Source organism: Anoplophora glabripennis, unplaced genomic scaffold (genome assembly GCF_000390285.2).
Source record: "Anoplophora glabripennis isolate ALB-LARVAE unplaced genomic scaffold, Agla_2.0 scaffold220, whole genome shotgun sequence".
Classification (NCBI taxonomy): Eukaryota; Metazoa; Arthropoda; class Insecta; order Coleoptera; family Cerambycidae; genus Anoplophora; species Anoplophora glabripennis.
In genome coordinates, this window is record NW_019416530.1 from 23,749 (window position 1) to 39,336 (window position 15,588).

General features: G+C 31.3%; 1 protein-coding gene across 1 annotated transcript; it reads left to right on the forward strand.

Moving 5' to 3' along the window:
* Positions 1 to 7,289: 7,289 nt before the first annotated feature.
* LOC108906081 lies at positions 7,290 to 12,104 on the forward strand. The gene is made up of 2 exons (XM_018709231.1): positions 7,290 to 7,430; positions 10,521 to 12,104. Exon 2 carries the CDS (start codon positions 10,528 to 10,530, stop codon positions 12,022 to 12,024), a length of 1,497 nt encoding a protein of 498 aa, XP_018564747.1. The 5' UTR covers positions 7,290 to 7,430; positions 10,521 to 10,527; the 3' UTR covers positions 12,025 to 12,104.
* The last annotated feature ends 3,484 nt before the right edge of the window (positions 12,105 to 15,588 follow it).

A 15,588-nucleotide genomic window follows, 5' to 3' on the forward strand; every position in this document is an offset into this window, starting at 1 on the left:
ATATTATTATCAGTCATTTTCCGCAAGATTGTTTTTCCAGCTTCAAATTTGCAGTTATGAATTTTTGAAAAAAGGTCTATTTTAGAGGTTTTTCCAGATTTTCTCTGTAAAATATGAACCGATCGGGTTGCGCAAAAAACATTTTATAGTTTTTTTGTTCTCTACAAAAGTCCTATTGAGAGTAAGACGATTCCATCATTATTTTTCGAGATTATTATAAAAAAACCAAAAAAATATCATTTTTTTGCAGTTTTTATTGGGTTAAAAAAAAATTGGAAATCACTTGGGTTTTCATTTACTAAGTATTTTTCAAAAGGAAATACATGAAATTTGCTGTAAAACAGCCTCATTTTTCGCTGTATTGGTTGGCCTATTAGGATATCATACAATTTAAATTTTAAATCAAAATTTTTGTCAACAGATATTGATTTTTCGGTGAAATCGATAAAAGGACCACTATGATTTTTCAATTTTCTTTATTTTTTATTATTTGAACGATAGTACACAAAAAAATGACAAAAACGACGTGTCATTAAAAAAACAGCAAAAACAATAAAAATCCAAAATAAAGTAATAAAGCCCTAACTGAGTAAATATAAAATGATGCAAAAGTGAAATAACTTCCTCTGATCCCTTAGCTGCTATATTTTCGGGGTAACAATAAAAGTAGGCATCGACGGTAGACAGCACATGAATATTAAAAGATCAGAAAGTAAGTTGTCTTTTATAATAATTGTCATTGTAAATGTTAATATTTTTACGAATTAAAGATTATTATTATTATTTTTATTATAATACACGTCGTTGTTTGTAATGTTTCGTATTGAGAGGTTCTTCTGGAAATCCATCGCTGTTACTTCAAACTCATTACTCTTCACACTTTTCTTTTACGATTGTAAAACACTTCAGCCTTTCGCAAGTGCAGTTCATGTTCCGTTGAAGTATTTTCGCATTATTTTCTGGCATGGTTGAGTCGTTTTTATTCTTCAATAATGCTGTTTTTTCTGCACTGTGTCACTAATACTGCAGGTATCACTGTGTGGATACCCAAATTTAATGTTGAACTTATTGTTAAAAACTGCGATAAAACTCGTACGAAACATCAGGAAGATTTAAATCTTTGACATATCGTACATTTTCTTTATTGCTAGATTGTCTGGTAGGTAAATACACGACAGCAGATTCTTTTCGACTGTAGTGGCTCTGCCTGCCTCTAAAGGAACTAATGTGATCTTTTACAGCCACAAAGGTGCCAGGAGGCTTTGCATAATGCACATTTTTATATTTACCCTTCATATCTTTAAACGTATTACCAGTTTTTTTAGAATTGTTTGTAGGCAACGTCGCACTAATTCCATGTAATGAAACAAAATCCTTCGTGCAAATGGGCACTTCAGTCCAGTTAACTATGGTTATGCTTAACTCTTTATAAAAATATGCTATATCGCAAAACTTGGCTTCATTTTCATATTTTCTTGATCTGCAGTTCTTTATTGAAGTGATGGATACAAGACCAATTAAGTAGCTGTTCTGCTCATCTTTCATCATGGTATATCTTTCTAAAAGTTCAATATTTTACAATCGTACAGCGACCGCGTAGAAACACCTACAACGTTTTTGCTGTGTTTCGCACAGACAGCGTTTTCTACTGAATGAGATTATTTGTTTCGTGAATAACTTTTAGACTATCAGCGTTATTGCCAAGCAGTCCGGCCTCTCGATTATACTTTTTACAAGCATTTTTTGGTACTAATATCCTATTATACCGTAAAAATCAATTTTCAGCATTTTTGCCGTGCAGCCTTCAGTTGTTTTGTTTATAATATTTTTTCATTTTTTTAAATGCACTTTATGACTAAAATCAATTTGTTGTAATGTTAATGTGTAATACTAAAAAATACATTATGTGAACTTGCTCACTTGCGAAATTTTTGCTCACTATGGTACAAATCTGCCAAAGCAATAAATATTTTGAAAATGTGTCTTTGAAATGTTTAAATGGGTTGCGCCACTCTAGAGGTTAGAGATAAGGTAATTTTCGGGAATTTTCAAGGAATAATCAATACAAGCTATATTGACAGGAACAAAACATCTTTATGTACAGGGTGGTTGATTTTCGATAGATACAAAAAATCTGATATCGATGTCCCATCCTCTTCTTTTGAGTTTACTTCGCTGATACCAAAATATCTTGGCTAACTTGATTAGTTTTAGATATATAGGGTTTTTTTGAAAAATTATATATATTAGTTCTAATTTTTATGAGGAAGCTATTAACGTACTCAGATTTTTTACAAATCGCACAGTTTTTCCGATATTACATAAACCTAGTACATTAAACATTTTAAATATTAAATAAAATACCCTGTATTTGGCCATCCCCTTAAATAGCATTTTTTTTACTTTTTCAGCCATATATAATAGATACATTTTATTTGCCTAAATGAAGAAAAATGCAAAAAATGTACTTATAGGTATTTTTTCAGTTGGCCATGTGATTTATTTAATATTCATCTTTTGTTTAATATTAACAGCTAATTTATTTTTGACTGATTGAAAACTTGTTGAACGACTATTACTTGGTTTTATAAATTTTTAAAGGTGTTCTATTTAAAAAAAAACCTGTTTATGAAATATCGGAAAAACTGTGCAATTTGTAAAAAATCTCATAAAAAATAGAACAAATAATGTTCAAACTTTTTTCTAAATTCAATCAAGTTAGCCAAGGTTTTGTGATACCAGCAAAGTAAACTCAAAAAAAGAGGACGGAACATCGATATCAGATTTTTTTTATATTTATCACCGTTTCGGCTATACTCTATAAAACTATGGAAAATCAACCACTCTATACATGTTTTCAGATAGTATTATGAATTTTTTCAAAGATTTGAATTCAAAATGGCGACTGTAGGTGATGGCAAGTAACGACATTTTTCTTCAAAGAACTGTTCTTGGAACAAAAAAACAAAAATTTTCTGATATTAAACTAAAAGGTAAAGAACATCCTAGGGAAATTAAAAAATATTAATAATTGTTGATTTAGTGAACATTTAAAAAAATATATTGAAAAAAGACGGAAAATTTTGCATTAAATTGTTAATAACAATGAAAATTGTTAACCAATTGAAAAACCTCTACGATGTTCCCTGAATTGTGAAGCTCTACAAATTTTCAAGTCCATTCATTGAAAACTTTTCGAGTTACGTTTCTGGTAAAAGTGGTTTCTCGAAAAACACTTTTGAAATATTTATTACCATTCAGCATAAGAAATCGATTTTTCAAAATTCTAGAATGGCTTTACCCTTTAATACCCGCTTTTTTAAATTTACAAATGATTTTTATCTCTATATATATATATTTTTGTATGCCAATTTGAATACAAAATGTATTAATGGAGAAATATACAGAGCCTTTATGAATGTTTACAAGCCATGGGACTGCTGAGCTTAGGCAACCCAACATTGCGCAACTGGTACTGTTTACGAAAAATCCATAAATATTGGCGTCACCAATGTTACTGATTCGTTTACGATGAACTGTGACAAACCGTTACGCCTGTGCTCGAGGTAATGCGATCGCTGATGGGTTGAATAGAATCTCATGAAAAATTACATCGATTGCAGCCAGTAAAACAGAATGTTGTGTTTTAATGTATTGAAGGAAATAAAACAACTGTTTCAAACATGACTACTGATCACATGGCTTGTAATAATTTATGAAGGTTCTCGGTATATGGATGTAAATTTTGTCATAGAAGTTTCAGAAAGTAGGAAACATTTCTAAATATTTAGTATTTTATTACTTTTTAAATATTAATTAAATCTATTTTTAAGTATACCTACACAATTATTAAGATTCAAATATTTCATTTTAAATTTCTAGGTTATATTAGGTAATGTATTCTTGGTTTAACTTATCTGCTTCATACTGTTATCTAGTTTTGACTAAGTATTAGATTTAAAGTTGTCAAGACTCAAGAATCGTATATACAATTCTTGGCGAAGACTCACTTTTTTTTAATCACAAAATTTATATTATATCAATTGTGCCAAGTTAAGTTTTCTGACTAACTAGATTATAGACATAGTATTTTGTACATTTACCTATTAATAAACATAATAGAATATGACAATATAGTTTAGTTTAACCATATCTCCCTTGAAGATAGATCTGTCAAACCATCGGCTGGTGAAAATAGAAGTGGTCATAATTTTATAAATAAACATCGAACCCATATTATTTTTGGAGATGATTTCTAGGCTCACAAAGAGAACTTTCGTGAGGGCAAAATTTCAAATGAAATTTGTGGAATAAGAATTTTAAAAAATAGGAATGTCAAAAAAGGTAGCACATATACAGGCTGATTCAAAATTCAGTACAAAGAATTTAGGGGCGTATTTTTGAGGTCAAAATAAGACTTTTTTCCTATAAACGTGAGTTCAAAGTAAATTTTAAAATTTTTCACCATAGTGATGAATAGTTATAAAATTTGAAAATATGGTGTGCATTTAACTCTGCGTCAGCCAATATCTCGGAAACCTGAGAGATTTCAACCAAGTATACTTTTTTTACTTAAAATTGACAGGTTAATGAACGCACTAAACAAAACGTTAATGTACAGGATAACCCAAAAGGTAGGGCCAATCTAATTCAAGCATACCTTTATAGGTGGCGCCCTCTACAAGCAGCGTCAAAAGTAATGACATTTAAATTTAGCATCCTAAAAAACCTCTTTACCCTAGGTTTTATGTGAACATTCTATTTAAAAATTGTTCCTAAAAAAATAGAAAAAAATTAAAACCGTTAACACCCTGTATATCGAAAACTAAGCATTTGTGGGCCCACGTTTATAGGAAAAAAGTCTTATTTTGATCTCAAAAATATGCCATTGTACTGAATTTTGAATCGGTCTGTTCTGTATAATAGTTTTTCTATTTTTCCAAAATATTAATTTTTTAAGTTACATAGTTATAAATTTAAAAAAATGATGAGTTGATTTAAAATTTAAATAGTTATTACTTTGAAGAAAATTTAATTTTGTGGAAAATAAAAGACCTATCGTATCTATCAATCGATTATAAAAAAAATATTGCACATATACATGCAACCCTTTTCAAAATCACAGAGGGTAACCCCCTCCTATTTTAATTTCTTATTTCGCAAATGTTATTCAAAACTTTTTCATCAAGGAAGTCCTCTATCGGCTCACAAATACGTAAAATATATACGAATACGTTTATAAAGGCTTGAGTTTGGCATAAACACAGGGCCGTTCCTGGGCAGTGTGCTGGTGGTGCCCCGGCACCAGGGCGGCCGAGTTACAAGGGCGGCCAAAATTCAACTTTTCTGTTCTGGTCTTCCTCAGATTCCTAACTAAAAATATTTAAACAATAGCAGCAAAGACTGCAAAAGATAAAATGTATATTAATTTTCGTCTTATAAATAATGTAGTATACACTGTTTTAAAATACACTTTTTTTATAAATTAATGCAAAAAATTAAAGGGTCAAAAGAATTTCCGAAATTTTTCCGTGATTTTTGACAGACTGTATTTACGTGAAAAATGGTCGCATCGGGAATTAAAAAAAACATTTTGAAGCTCTAAGATTCTAGTTTTTGAGATATTTCGGTTGAAAATTTTTAGTAGCTACGGTTATCGACGGTTCTAGGAAATAGCGCGATAAATTTTTTTTTCAAATTTTCCTTTTTTTCATAAATTTAAATGTTATTTGCGGTAAACGTGAAAAAACCGCAAACACTTTTTTCCCATTTTAATCATAATATGAAATGTTTAAACTCAAAAAGCGTGACCCTTTAATTTTTTTCAAAAGTGACTATTTGTAACAAACAAACGGGTCGCTAAATCGAGATGAAACTTCACAGGGTGCTTCTGAGTATATCGAACTGTAAAAGTCATGCCTTAACATTAGTCATTTCGTGAATATTTCTAATTTGGCTGTCAATTTTCTAAAAAACCATAAATTACCCTTTTCTCCTGTTTTTTTTTTAAATCGTGAAAAAGATGAAAAAATGTTTTTTCCGAAAAGTTACGGCAGCATGTTATAGGAAATTTATTCCAGTTTTCAAAACTGCCTCTCGACTCTCTGTACGATCATTTGTCGCCGAGATATCGATGATTGAGGACGAAAGGATCCTTTTCCATTAAAAGTCCGATATTTCGATGAAAAATGGTCGTATCGAAATTTAAAAAAAAAGAAATTGAAGCTGAATAAACTTGCTATCTGGTCCATGCAATGGCTAAGCTGAAAAAAAATTTCCAAGTCCGTGGACTGGAAAAAAACAGAAAATTTGCAAATTTTTTTTGTCGCGCTATTTCTTAGAATTGCACGACAACCGTAGCACCTAAACAATTTCGACCGAAATATCTAAAAACTAGAATCTTAGAGCTTCAAAATGCTATTTTTTAATTCCTGATACGACTATTTTTTACCTAAATAGTTTGTCAAAAATCACGGAAAAATTTCGGAAATTCCTTTGACCCTTTAATTTTTTGCATTAGTTTAAAAAAAATGTAAAATCACGGATATTTTAAAAATGTCTTTCTTAAACGTTTACGAACAAGTGAACGCCTAATTACTAAACACAGAACCCGAGCGAAACGAATGCTGAGTGCTAAGATTACAATAATTATTACCTACTTATCGTCAGATTTACGACGTTTAGACAGCTCAAAATTTTTATATTCTATATTTTGTGAATACCTCTCATACTAGTCGTAATACGAAGTTCCTGTTTTCCATTGAGTTACCATATTAGTTTTAGAGCTTTTGATTATTATTTTTGTTATGACTTTTTAGATTATATTTTACAGCAGAATATTAAAGTTTGTTAGTGCAAAAATAAATCGATTTGTATTTCTAATAACACACCTCCATCATAGTCATCTCTAATCCCTGATATTAATTAATGTCATAATGATATGATAGATACATACTACGGGGTAGGGGCGGCCAATTTTTCTATGCACCAGGGCGGCAAGTAACCCAAGAACGGCCCTGCATAAACATACCATCAAAGCGCAATGCTCAGTTAATTTTTAAGAAAAAAAAGTTAACTTAGCGAGAAAAGTTTTAAACCGGTCCTGTAAATAATTTCCTACGTGGTATATGTTGAACAGATAAATCGTTGTTTTGATAAATATTATCATTGTTTCGTATTCTACGTAGCTTTCTATGCATGTACATATTTGATAAATTTAATTATTGTTTGATGTTGGTGATATTTGTTAATATTTTCTTTAAGTTGGTATGACAGTCATGGTACTTTATCGTAAGTCGTAAGTTTTACAATATAAGCTACAGGACTACATGTTTTATTGTTTGTCATTATAATAAATTCGTGTTGCTGATAATATATTTGGTGAAATAACTGCATATTGTATGCTTAGGATTGGTAGTGTACAAAGCCGGGTAAGTCGGAAATACATATTTAAATTTAAGTTACATCGAGTGGTATTTTACTTCCTCTTTTTCACTTATCAGTCTCATCCTCATCACTTAACTAGGGGATTCCCAGGTTTTTCAGGGTTAAAAATAATAATTATTTATTGACTACCAAATAACTAATGAACCTTTAATTACACAATTAATAGGTGCTAACAAATAATAACATTGATTATTATTCTCCATTATCTATTATAAACGATATTTTACAATTTACAGGATGACAGAAATTATTTTAAAAAACGATTTTTGTTTGGCGAGATATATTTTTTAATATATTGTAGGAAAATCTATCTGTGAGGCTGTTTTGTGTCCAGTAATTGACATTAAAATTAGCAAAATATTTATAAAATTACACATAACATCTTTAATGTATTGTTGCATAAAAAACATTATTTTCAATAAATTTTNAGTCTTTTGCATGATTAACCTCATTTTCTGCTGCACATAAATTCCTGGCTTTTTTGTTAGTACATCCCTGTTTAGCGCAATAAAATTTCACTGAATACAATCCTGACTTTCTATACCAAAAGTGGGGGATTTATGTCATTCAAGGTCCCTGACAAAAGACATCAATGATCAAAGGTGCCGACAACGAGATATAATTCTGGTTGTTTTATCTTCTGTGCTCCAGATCTTTTCTTCTTATTCAACTAATAAGTAAATTTGCGCGGAATTTTAAATTTGTAAAACAGGTTCCGTTACGACAATATTAAATATGTTATACAAAATAAAGTAAGACTGCATAGAGACCCAAAATTATAGGAAGTCCACATATGCTATGAGCAATAAAGCGTGCGGTGAATGCGGTTTCAATGGTGTATCATTTTAGAGAAAGTAGATAAGTCGATTTTCACTTTATTTTAAACGTATTAAACTAACTCAAATAAATTTAATAATTAAAAAAACATCCTGTCAAATGAAGTCGAAGTTCATTGTTATTATTGTAACTTGTAAAAATTAAGGTTTGATATATTTATGGGGCTTACTCCCTACTATTGTGGAACTCTGGTGTGAGCCGGAAGAAAAGGACTTGAATTTAAATAAATAAACATTAATTTTAAAGCTTTAGTAGTTAACTTTTAATCTCAAGGGAATATATTGAATCAGTTGGAATGGCAATTATTTATTAGTTTTATGCCACATGAAGTGTCCAGTAATTGACATTAAAATTAGCAAAATATTTATAAAATTACACATAACATCTTTAATGTATTGTTGCATAAAAAACATTATTTTCAATAAATTTTCACCAAATAATACAAAAAAAAACACACAAAATATCTAATAACAAGGGGTTCAGCTACATGCCAAACTATTATTCAAACTTGAAATATACAGAACGGGGGGGGGGGGGCTTAGTGGTACATAATTATACGGAGGCTACATTTGATATTTTGAAAAAAAAAAAAAGAAAGATAGTGATCAAGCTGGTAAAGTAAGTAAAAACATATAGTATTCTGTTTAGAGTTTATCAACTCCCAAATAAGTCCCTCTGCACTACGAATATGCCATTGTTGTGTGCAGTTGTTTGAGTATGTAGTAGTGATGTAACGAATATTCGCATTCAAATTCGTGAATTTTGTTGACATTCGTATTCGCAATGTTTTTGCGAATATCAGAAAAAATTATATCTTTTAATTAATGTGAAAAAAAAAAAATATTAATTAAGACAAAATATATTATTTTTTTAGCATTTTTATTTAAAAACTTTTTTTTAGGTACTCCTTTTTTAAAAATAACTTACGCAGGTAACCTTGCAGTTATTTCTTGTGTCAGCGTTTGATAACATTAGGTAATGGAGGTTTAGATTTAGTATTATAAATAAACAGTAAAACGGAAAAAATATAATTTAAAGGAACAAAAACATATTCTTCTCTTAAATGTTTATCAATCTTTACTTACACATTATTTTGAATTTAAGTTTTATGTAATCAACTTCTTTAAAGAAACTGAATATATTAATTTAAACAAACAAAAACGTTATTCTTCTCTTTAATTTTTACCCCAATACTTTAACATTATTTTTATTTTTGATCAACTTCTTTTAAACAAAAAAAATAGTCATCTAAACAAACAAAAAAGTTATCCTATTTCTTCTTATTTTTAAATTTTCAACAAGTTGATAATTCAACTGGAGTGGAGGAATATTAAAATTCGAAAATATAAGTTGTAAATAACTTCTGTATTGTTTTTTTTTTAAATTCCAATCTATATAAATGTAATATTTGCTTATGAAATATAATTATGTGCATGTAAGTATATAGTATCAACAAAAAATTCATTATCTCACTCTCGATGACGTGTTCTCGCCACAAAAATACTGCCACAGTATTGGTCAGTTCAAGGTCAGAGTTTATACGCTACCTCCCTTTTACTGATCGTGGTACGCAGTATACGCAAGTATTTTTATTTATTTTTTATTATGGATATTTATTAAAAAAAAATAATTAATTTGAAATCATGATTTAGTTTTACTTACAATTAGTAACTTATGCCTATCCACGTGCGAATATTAGTTAATATTTAATAGTTGCAAAAAAATATGTTTTTTAAAACACTCGAAAATTTATAATGTTTGGTGCTTGTTCCCATAGACAACAAAAAAATAAAGTGACTTTAAAGTAACATGTCCAAAGTCATACAAAAGTTATTTTTCATTGCAATTTAGCTTCTGTCACTCCATTAGTTTCATACAGTTGACTTAAAACGATAAATAACAACTGGCAACATTGATAAGCACACACGGCGTGCATATACATCCAAATTCGAGAGTTGCCCAGTAGCGGCGTAGACAAAAAATTAGTATTCTGGGGAACACGTACTGCTCCCTCAAAAAAAACTCCCATTTAAAGTTACGCTCTATATATTATGATATAGACATTGTTCCACTTCTACTCGTAGATTGTGATATACATATGCAATTTTTAAATAAACTTTATTTCTGAAAGGACAAAATTGCAATTACTGGTATAGTAGCAATTAGTGTTGCACTAACCCTGTAGTCTTTTATACCATTTTTCAGCCGAACGGATTGATTCTATTATCATTTCACAGATACATAATGCCACTGAACTATGAAATTCCGAATGAAGACATGGACGGCCTGGTGTGTTCCTCTTGTAACAACTACCTCTCAGTTTTTCCAATTTACCTGACAAACGATAACTCTGCCGTCTGCGGCCGCTGCACCCATTCCAACAAAGACTTCATCCGCGACGTAGCTTACGAAGCTATCGCCGAGTTCCTGCAATTCCCCTGCTGCTACAAGAGGAACGGTTGCGAAGAGCGACTATCACCACACAAACTTGAAGAGCACGAACCAGCGTGTCTTTTCCGGATATTGGAATGCCCTAGTAAGGCTTACACTAGGTGCAAATGGCTGGGACACCGTACTGATCTAATTAAGCACTTTGAGGAAAATCATTTGCACCTGTTGCTGAAGACTGGCGAATTTAAACTGAATTTAGACAGTTCTGTTAAGGAAAACCTCCTTAAGACTTTTGAGGACGAGTTGTTCATCGTCAAAAAAGACTTTGACGCACGTAAACAAAATTTTTCTTGCTCTGTGGAACGGTTTGCAGCTCAGTCAAATTCCAACCGTTACAGCTACCTCGTAAAACTTTTAAGCGATGATAGAGAATCCTGGTGCAAATTACCAGTGAAAACTACGGAAAATGGGGAAACCGTAACTGCGGACGATGATTGTATAAAACTAAAGTTAAACTGTCCCGCATTCATTGTTGTTCAAATTGAAATTTTCAAATCAGATAATACAAAGCAGGAATATACTGTAGAGAAAACTGTTAGCTTGGAGAAAAATGCTGATCTAGATTGGGAAGTTTTAAACGAATTAGTGTGTCCAGTTTGTTACATTATCATATCTTCTGAAATCTACCAATGCACTGGTGGTCACAGTATTTGTAACGAGTGTAAACCTGTCGTAAAAAATTGTCCCTTGTGCAGAAAGGACGTTTTAGACACAAGAAATTACGCTTTGGAAAAACTGATACCGTTTCTGACATACCCTTGTAAGTTTCATAAGGATGGCTGCACTTACACTTCCAAATGCAAGGAGATTAAGAACCATGAAGAGAACTGCAATTTTGGTCCCTTTGAATGTCCCTTGAAGGAAAATTGTCAAGTGAAAATTGACAGGTCTCGCATTGTTGACCATTTTGAAAGGTACCACCGTCATTTGATATTAAAATCAAACAGAATTACTAGCCCTTTTGATGTGGCTGAAATGAGAGAATGCTTGTACTTGATGAAATTTTTGAACAACATATTTTTGGTTCAATACAAATACACGAACAGGCAATTTTACTGGACCGTACAGTTGATAGGAACTGCTGAAGATTGTAAAAAGTTTAAATTCGACATAGATGTTATTGACAACTCTAAAAGAAAGTTGAGGTGCTACATGAAAGGTTTCTGTGTACCAATCCAAGAGAAGATTGATTTTGAGAACCCTCTTAAGTACATCATGTTGACTTATGAACAGTTGCAACCTATGATTACTACCACATTAGACTATAATATTCATATTGTCAAGGAGTGAAATAACAAGGCAAACATATTTTCAAAAAAATAGCGGTATTTTGTCCTAGTATTTTTGTCATATTTTGTTTACTTTCTTTATATTAAATGTTCAAATTTTTATCCAAATAAATATTTTACCTGGAAAGTTATTACAATGAAATAAAATAAAGATAAAACTTGTTTCGCAAATTACTCATTTATTTAGTGATTCGTGTTGATTGATTTGTACCTACAGTTTAACTATACTCCGCGGTCGAAATTATAGAGAGTGACTCATCGCTAGCTTTCGGACTAGTAAGGGGGATGAAGCGTGCCGGGAACGAAAATCCATTGGCGTGTCTGCGTAAAAGGCAACAAGATATAGAAAATATTGAAAAAGATAATAAAACATAACATCTAATATTTTTTACGGTTTGCTATAACCGGCACTTTGATCAATTTTAATTATTACAGCATTTTAAAACGTCCCAGTTGTGTTTTTTTAATTTATAAATTTATTATAGCCATGGAATTAGACCCCTCGTCTACGCTTATGCTATGACGTTTCTCAGTACGGATAAATCAAGTCCGTTTACAGCCATTAAAAAAGCATTTCCTTATTCCCTACCAAGTGCAAAAGACAGAGATAGAATATAGATCGACGTTCAGTGTAACTTAATCTATAGACGAGTACAGATTCTATCGCTGTGCGTAGCGAGCGGCACAAAGATAAATAATATTGAACCGTATAAAAATCATTTTATATTTTATACGCATTATGGTAATAGTGTTTTTATATTATGTCTGAGTCACTCTCTATAATTTCTATCGCGGAGTATAGAATAAGTGATGAACACCCGAATAAATATCTATACAGAGTGTAATAAAAATAAGGTTACAAACTTCGCCAGCAGATAGAACACTTAAAATTCGTAGTGTTACTTCATATAAAATTTTACAGGTAGTTTAGAAATTCACCCATTTTTTTTCAGTGGCGTAGAAATATTTAAGAAAAAAGGGGTCCGATTCCTCCATATCTCCATACCTGGATTACGCTCTTAATCATTGAAGGCTTCAGGTTATGAAGGGTGTGTAGTGTAGTATTCGTACCAAATTTGGGATTATTCCCTCCTACCCTTTTCAAAATATTAGAAAAAAAAATTAATTTTTCAACACCCTGAATCTCACCAAGGGAGCACTTTAGGCAAAAATTTTATATGAAGTACCCCTACTAATTTCTAGTGTTCTATCTGCCTTATTTTTGTTACACCTCTGATAAAGTCATTTAAATTGTCAAGCAGATACTTAATATGGTCGGATGTACATATATCTTTTATAAATATGGGAAAGAGTTATTTTTTTTTTTTCGATTTTCTACCAAGTTATAAAACAGAAAATACCTAATGCTACCAATATTTTCAGCAGGTCCAAATACGTAAACTTCGATCTTTTTATACCTATAGATTTTAGACACTTTCATACTTTGGAAATTTTCCTGAAATCTTCTATTATAAATACATATTTACAGAATTTGCCACCAAACCAACTTTTGATACATTGGAAATTAATGTAGTTATGGATAAAATGTATGTGTATGTATGTATTGTATATTTAAAGCAGCTTACGATAACTCATTTTATGAAAATTAAAAATCGCCTTGCAACTCGAAAACAATAAAACTAAATGTACCACCCTATATAATATATTTCTTACACAATCACAAAACAACTATGAAAACCGCCAAAAACCTTTGAAATTAATTTGTCGCGCCCACACACACAAATTCATACGAGACTTAAATCACTCCGATCGGGATATCCCTACACCCAGCGCCGCGACCGAACATTTGTTATACTTCGAAAGTTTATACTGTCTTATACACATACATATATACATTTTCCAAACTAGCGTTGCCTTAACATTTACAAAATTAAAATTTTTTGTATAGGAAAAACCTAAATTTATTTCGAAAATCCGTTTTTAGCTACGGTTTAAGCCAAATTAGTCAATATTTTAATATAAAAAGCAAATACAGTGCTCATTTCGTAGATCGCACTGTATACAATTTATGGCTACATCGTGTAACATGTTATAAATGTTATATGTTAATTGAATTGAAACGCCGCGGCGCCAAGTCTCGACGGTGATTCCAGATCAAAGCCAACTTGATGCAGGGCGGCTCAACCCTTCGCCTTGGCTCCTTTGACGCTGGCCTCTTTATCCATAACTTTGCGATATGTTGGGGTAAGTATTCATTGTACAAGGCATCTTTGAGTAACTCCGTGATCGTCTCTGATAATGTAAGGGTAATAAAAGTACTCACCGCAAGGCGAACATTAAAGATTAACTTTTATGACCCCGATACAGTTTTTGTTTATTTATTGACTAAACAATTGCCTAGTTTTCTAGAATCCTTTCTATAAACTTCTTAGCGAACTTTAGCTATACCGTTCTATTAAAATCTTGCTAAACTTTTTAATGATGTTACTGGAAACAACTGTTTTATTTGTCCGCCTTTTATTTTAAATGCTTTTGTCCATGTATCGCAATTGGCGAACGAAGGTCATTGTCAGTAATCATGATTGTAATTTTATAATAACAGTTTTTAAGGATTGTCAGCAGAATGCGTGACGATCCTATCATTCATTTCTACCAAAACTAAAAATGCAAGACGGTTTTAGGTGGATTGTAGATTAGATAATTGCAAATTCGAATTCAAATTTCCCGCTTTTATTCTGACACTTTCCTTTTTATCCACAAGGACATCTAAAATATCCGCTCTTCCAGTAATCACCTACACAACACATTGACAACCCTGATTATGACAAAAATACTAGTAGACTAGGCGGTATCTGTTTTGGTTTGGGTGAATCGTAATATCCACGGAGATTTTTGTCTTTTTGGCTTTCAAATATCACTAGAAATGAACGTGGGCTTAACTTTTGGCGGCACATTATGTTAAAAAAATTCGAAAAATGTCATATTTTTCTTCCTATTTAAATATATATCTTTTCAAGAGTTGATTTTAGGCGAAAATGGTAGAGGAAAAAAATNAATTAGTCAATATTTTAATATAAAAAGCAAATACAGTGCTCATTTCGTAGATCGCACTGTATACAATTTATGGCTACATCGTGTAACATGTTATAAATGTTATATGTTAATTGAATTGAAACGCCGCGGCGCCAAGTCTCGACGGTGATTCCAGATCAAAGCCAACTTGATGCAGGGCGGCTCAACCCTTCGCCTTGGCTCCTTTGACGATGGCCTCTTTATCCATAACTTTGCGATATGTTGGGGTAAGTATTCATTGTACAAGGCATCTTTGAGTAATTCCGTGATCGTCTCTGATAATATAAGGGTATTAAAAGTATTCACCGCAAGGCGAACATTAAAGATTAACTTTTATGACCCCGATACAGTTTTTGTTTATTTATTGACTAAACAATTGCCTAGTTTTCTAGAATCCTTTCTATAATCTTCTTAGCGAACTTTAGCTATACAGTTCTATTAAAATCTTGCTAAACTTTTTAATGCTATTACTGGAAACAACTGTTTTATTTGTCCGCCTTTTATTTTAAATGCTTTTGTCCATGTATCGCAA

Excerpts from the sequence above, each read along its gene's own strand:
- LOC108906081 (XM_018709231.1), top strand. The coding sequence starts at position 10,528 with ATGCCACTGAACTATGAAATTCCGAATGAAGACATGGACGGCCTGGTG.